Source organism: Vitis vinifera, chromosome 10 (assembly GCF_030704535.1).
Source record: "Vitis vinifera cultivar Pinot Noir 40024 chromosome 10, ASM3070453v1".
Lineage (NCBI taxonomy): Eukaryota > Viridiplantae > Streptophyta > Magnoliopsida > Vitales > Vitaceae > Vitis > Vitis vinifera.
This window is the reverse complement of record NC_081814.1, coordinates 25,533,256-25,539,640: the sequence shown is the minus strand read 5'-3', so window position 1 is coordinate 25,539,640 and position 6,385 is coordinate 25,533,256. Positions and strand designations below refer to the sequence as shown.

At 35.6% G+C, this 6,385-nt stretch overlaps 1 protein-coding gene across 2 annotated transcripts; it reads left to right on the top strand.

Moving 5' to 3' along the window:
• Positions 1-2,089: 2,089 nt before the first annotated feature.
• On the top strand, positions 2,090-5,511 carry LOC132254403 (uncharacterized). Of its 2 annotated transcripts, XM_059739869.1 has the most exons (5): positions 2,090-2,391; positions 2,643-3,655; positions 3,753-4,562; positions 4,644-4,762; positions 4,872-5,511. In XM_059739869.1, the coding sequence occupies exons 2-5, from the start codon at positions 2,659-2,661 to the stop codon at positions 5,355-5,357; spliced, it is 2,412 nt and encodes an 803-aa protein (XP_059595852.1). In that variant the 5' UTR covers positions 2,090-2,391; positions 2,643-2,658; the 3' UTR covers positions 5,358-5,511. The 2 variants fall into 2 exon arrangements, with proteins under 2 accessions (XP_059595852.1, XP_059595851.1); XM_059739868.1 differs by lacking the exon at positions 2,090-2,391 and having other exon boundaries at positions 2,517-3,655.
• Positions 5,512-6,385: the final 874 nt, after the last annotated feature.

Below are 6,385 nucleotides of genomic sequence, written 5' to 3'. Positions count from 1 at the left end.
TCACTTATTAATTTTTCTTAACTAAAAATCAATCTTTGCAACCACAATTCCATTTTCTTTAAAAGCTAATTTTCATAAGGAAAAACACCATTTTATTTCCTTCACTAAAGTCAACGGTACAATGAAAACCCATCCCTGTGGACGATCCTAGAGCCACTATACTATGTTAGCTATGCTACCCTAGTATGAGGTGATTTAGGTTTTATAAATTTTATTGGTAACACCCGTCTGAGCCAAAATCAAATGGCATGATTACAATGGGGACAAATCAGTATTATTACTTAATGAAAAGTTCAAATAATTTGGTTGATGGTTCATTGATGGTAAGAACCATATTAGACCCATAAACAGAGAACTTCTTAATCCTTCTCTCTACTCTTATAATCAATGAAAACATCTCCATACCCATCACTAAGGAGTGCATAAAGGAAGAGTAAGAGAGTGAAGATCAAAAGTGAAGGAGTTCAAAATGGTTTTTTGAAGAACTTCAAATCATATAGAAGTTAAGAGTATAAATCAAGGTATGGTTTTCTTCTTCATATCCTAGATAATATTTTTTTTTAAAGTTCAACATTAAACACTAGATGAAAATATTTTTCCAACAACTAACTCATTCTAGTATTAAATATTCCTACTTTAGAACCTCGAAAAATGACAAAGCATAAAATGGAAACTTCAAAGGGAGAATGAAGTACTAAGGACTTAACCAAAAAAATAATCAACCAAATCCACTCATGGCTTACTAAAGAATATGAAAGATGATCCTTTTTTGTTGGTGATTTAAATTAGATTGGAAAATGTATTATAATTTTGCACTTATTTGACATAACTTACTTCCTTAGGTCTTAATTGCCTTGATCAAGTTCAAGTCATTCATGCATTAGTTTGGATGAGATAAATATGTATTTCGAGATGTAAGACAAAGTAATTTAAGAGTGAAAAGAATGTAAGTAAATAAATAAAAAACATATCAAAACAAGTGAATTAGAAAGATGTTTAGGAAGCCCTTCAAACATTCCATGGAGAGTTCAGATGCCCAACATGATGTTTGAACATCCTCCATGGAAGTTCAAATATCCCTTATAGTGTTTGAACACTCACTACAAGGTAATAAAGATTTTGTCATGCAATTTTAGTAGGGATAGAAAAATATGTAACTAAAGAGGATGTATAGCTTCTCACTGTCACACCTAAAGGTATTGGATGAATTCGCATCAAATGATCTGGATTGTTAGGGTACTAATATTTTGATTCTATAGTTGTGTTGGTTCATAAGGTGCTACCAGAAGGATGTTAGAGTTGTAGATTTATTGCAACCACGAATATAGGATTTTCTTAAGTCACTTAGGTTGGCTTGGCTGCTACAATATGAACCCCCTAAATTTGGCCTAAAACTTATGGATACCTTAATAAACACTAGGTGTTGAAAGATCCCTTTGTCTTCTTTGGTACTTATATCTCATCACTATTTAGATCGTTCTCTATTTCTCTTCAAGTTCCATTACCAATTAAGAGTATTGACTAAAATTTCACAAATAATCATTTCCTTGCTAAGTTTCCACACATTTTCCAGCCACAACAACCAAAAAAATCCAAGTTCTAACCAATCTTTAGTGAAATCTGTTCGCTCTATCTTTTTTTTTCACAAGTATGTACATTTTGTTCTCTTATCTACTAGAGAAACCTGCTCCATTTGTGGTTATGACTTCTATTTGTCATTTGCGGCTACATCCTGACCATAGTTCTGAAAGGCGCGCCTAAGGCGCGCCTAGGCTCGGGGCGGCGCGACGCCACCCTCCGGCGCCTCGCCTGAAGAGAGGCGACGCCCCTTCACGAAGGCGCCGCTTAGGCGCGCAAGGCGCTCGCCTCCAGCAAGGCGCGAGGCGGTCGCCCGAGTCGCCTCCGACGGCCCGACCAGGTACGCCCCTCCTTCTCCTTCTTCTTCTTCTTCTTCTTCTTCTTCTTCTTCTTCAGTCGGGTTGCAGAGACTGCAGCAGCCCTAGGTTTTTTTTAGTTTTTTTTTTTATTTTAATGGCCCAAAACGACGCCGTTTGAGCACTGTGCACTTAAGTGAACAGTGACCAAAACGACGTCGTTTTGGTCACTGTGCACTTAAGTGCACAGTGCTCAAAACGGCGTCGTTTTGGAGCCTGTTCATTTAAGTGAACAGGGACCAAAACGACGTCGTTTTGGACCCTGTTCTTTAACAAATAAAATCTCCTTCCATCCAGCCCCCTTTTCTGCTCTTTTTCAACCCGAGACCACTGCCATTTTTTGCCCTAGCCTCTTCCGTGCTGGAGAAGTGAAGAAGAAGAAGAAAAAGAAGAAGAAAAATAGGGGGAAAATAGGAGAAAAGTAAAGGGGAAATAGTAACGTACCTTCCGGACCTCGGTATTTTTCTTTTTTCTTCACTTTTCTGCATTTTTTTCCATTCTTACCTCATAACTCTCATTGGTAATTTTTTTTTTAAATATAAATATTATATTTTGAGTTTTTGACATGAAAATTTAACAAAATAAAAATAAATAAATAAAAAGCACTCATGCATATTTGTTGTTAATGTGACATTTGATAATGTGATATGCATTTTTTTTTCAATTTTTTTTCTTAATTTAATTATAATTATTTTATTGTGGAATTAGATAATTTGTTTGCAAGATGGATAATGAGAGTGAGACTCAAGTGGACTCTAGTGCAAGTGGAAGAAGAGATCCGGGGTGGAAATATGGTCGTTTGGTTAATGAAAAAGATTTGAATACCATCATATGCATTTTTTGTGATAAAGTAACCAAAGGAGGCATCTATAGACACAAACAACATCTTGTTGGTGGATATAGAAATGCTAAAAAGTGTAGAAAATGTCCGGAACATGTTAAAGAAGAAATGGAAGAGTATATGACTTCCAAGAAAAATCAAAAAGAGCAAATGAATATGGGGAGCGAATATGTTAATGAAGATTTGTTTGGTTTGGAAGATGAAGATATTGGTGAGGAGATTAATAGTAGAACAAATATCACCAACATTTCTAGTGGAGGTAGTAACCGAGGAGGAAGTGGTGGTAGGACGTTTTCTTCAAAAAAACCAAGACAAAAAGGTCCTATGGATCATTTTTTCACTCCTAATGCAGAGATGGTTGTTCAAAATCAAAGGAGTGGAAAGATGAATCAAACTACCATCAATGATGCCTACAAAAAGGAAGCAAGAGAAAGAGCTTGCACGCTTATCACAAGATGGATGTATGAGGCCGCTATTCCATTTAATGCAGTCACATATCCGAGTTTCCAACCAATGATTGAGGCTATTGGCCAATATGGTGTGGGTATGAAGGGACCAACTTTTCATGAGGTAAGAGTTACTAACCTTAAGAAAGAATTGGCTCTCACAAAAGATTTGATGAAAGATCATATGGTGGAATGGGGGAAAAATGGATGTTCACTTATGTCGGATGGATGGACCGATAGGAAAGAGAGAACTTTGGTGAACTTTTTGGTTAATTGTTCAAAGGGAACCATGTTCATGCAATCCATTGATGCTTCTTCAATGATTAAGACGGGAGAAAAGATGTTTGAGTTACTTGACAAATGGGTAGAGCAAGTTGGTGAAGAGAATGTTATTCAAGTTATAACAGATAATCACTCAAGTTATGTGATGGCAGGTAATAAATACTATTTCTTGAATTTTTATTTTCTTTTAAAATTTGAATTATCTATCTTGAGAACTTATGTAAATTTATTATCTACAATTTCATATAGGGAGGTTGTTAGAATTAAAGCGTCCACATTTGTATTGGACACCATGTGCTGCACATTGCCTTGACTTGATGTTGGAAGATATTGGAAAGCTACCAAACATCAAGAGGACATTGGAGAGGGCTATATCACTAAATGGGTATATTTATAATCGCTTAGGGCTACTCAACATGATGAGGCGGTTTACTGGACAAAGGGAATTGCTTAGGCCTACTAAGACTCGGTTTGCAACTGCTTTCATCACATTATCGCGATTGCATGAACAAAAAAACAATTTGAGGAAGATGTTTACAAGCTCAGATTGGTCAGATAGTAAATGGGCAAAAGAGCAGAAGGGGAAAACTATAGCCAACATAGTTCTAATGCCTTCATTTTGGAACACTATTGTGTTTTGCTTAAAGGTTTCGGGTCCCCTAGTTCGTGTGCTTCGTTTGGTTGATGGTGAAAAAAAAGCTCCTATGGGATACATCTATGAGGCCATGAATAGAGCTAAGGATGCAATTGTGAGAAGTTTTAATGGAAATGAAGAGAAGTACAAAGAAATCTTCAACATCATTGATAAGAGGTGGGAGATTCAGCTTCATCGGCCTTTGCATGCAGCAGGGTACTTTTTGAACCCGGAATTCTTCTATGATAAGCCAGAAATAGAGCATGATGCCGAGATTATGAGTGATTTGTATAAATGCATCTTAAGGCTAACAAGAGACCCTGCTAAGCAAGAAAAAGTTGTGGCCGAAGTGAGTTTGTTCACAAATGCCCAAGGACTATTCGGGAATGAGTTAGCTGTTAGGACAAGAAAGACTAGAGCACCAGGTTAGTTATTTAAATGATTAGATTGTATTTTTGCTAAAATAGGTGAATTGTTTCACTAAATTGTTAATATCTATACTACAGCTGAATGGTGGGCTGCATATGGAGCTTCAGCTCCAAATTTGCAAAAGTTTGCAATGAAAGTCCTCAACTTAACATGCAGTGCATCAGGTTGTGAACGGAATTGGAGCATCTTTGAGAATGTGAGTGACCAAATCCAAAATAATTACAAGTAATAGTCTAATAGAGTCTTGAATGTAACTTAAAAGTTAAAATTTTAAAATATATTTATGAGCTTATGAATTTTTGCAGATTCATAGCAAGAGGAGAAATAGGTTAGATCATCAACGCTTGAATGATTTGGTGTACATCAAGTATAATCGAGCCTTGAAGAGAAGATACAATGAACGTAACACCATTGACCCAATTTCCTTGAAAGATATAGATGATAGCAATGAATGGTTGATAGGGAGAATGGAAGATGAGGATTCTCATGGAGGTGCACAAGATGATTTTGTATTTGATGATGACAATTTGACATGGGGTGATGTTGCTAGAGTTGCTGGAGCTGAGGAGGCCAGGTTTGATACTAGAGCTAGAGCTAGAGCAAGCTCAAGCATAATACCACCAACAAGGGGGATAGCTTCAAGTTCTAGAACTTTGCCTTCTTATTCACTAATAGATGAAGATGAAGATGGAGACATGGTTGATTCAGCAGATGAAGAAGATGGGGAAGGCTACAAATGTGGTGATGGAAATGATGATGATGATGATTTTGTTGATTTAGAGGAGGAGTGATGATTGCTTGTTGTGGACAAATTTGTGATTTAAGTGTTTTTTAATGATGTTTTTGAATTGTGGACAAATTTCATGTTTTGGACCTTTAGGTTTGGAAACTTTGGATTTGGATATGTATTAGGCAATTAGCAATATGGATTTGGATTTGTTTTTATGCTTGGAGTTCTTTATTTTTATGTTTTTTGTTTATTAAATTGAAGTTTTGGATGATATTTGATGATTTATGTGTTTAGGACAAATAAATGATTGTTAAATTTGATTATATTATATAAAAATATATATGTAAATTAGGGTGCGCCTCACTTCACTAAAGCCCGCGCCTTAGATGCGCCTTGCGCCTCAGGCTCCAGGACTACTTTGCGCCTTGGTGCGCCTTGAGCCTTTTAAAACTATGATCCTGACTATAAGATTCAAAACAAATTCAACAACTATGGTTACATCCCACAATAAGATCCATACAAATGGCTTCTCTCATTTTCCTTTGCTCTAATTCTACTTGTTTTATTTTCCTTGGTTTCATTTCTTTTTGTCTTTGATTATACAGTTGAGAAAACCCCATGTCTTGAATTATTTTATTAATTTTAACATTTTATTGTTGAAATGAATCTAGGAACCTTCATTCATTTTGGTATCAATATTTTTCTTGATTTTATTTTATTTCTTTATTTCTTTATTTCTTTAGCTATAAATTTGTATTTTAAATTTATGCTTGAAAGTAGTACTCTTGACTATTGCCCTGAATTATTCAAAAGTACTTTGAAATGCATGGTTGAAATGGCCCACCATGACTCAAACGCCCTCTAGAAGCCAGCTAGATTGTTTGACATTCTCTTTTGTAAAATTGAATTTTTAAAAATTTAAAAATTGTCTTTTTGCACATAAGTGCATTGATCCATAAGCTTCACCACAAGTTAAAAGTGATCCAGTAAGTGTATGTGTTAATTACTATAAAAACATTAGAAGTGATGGGATCATATAAAACCTTTCTTTTGATGTTTGTGGATTTTATCTATGATTTTCATTTGAGC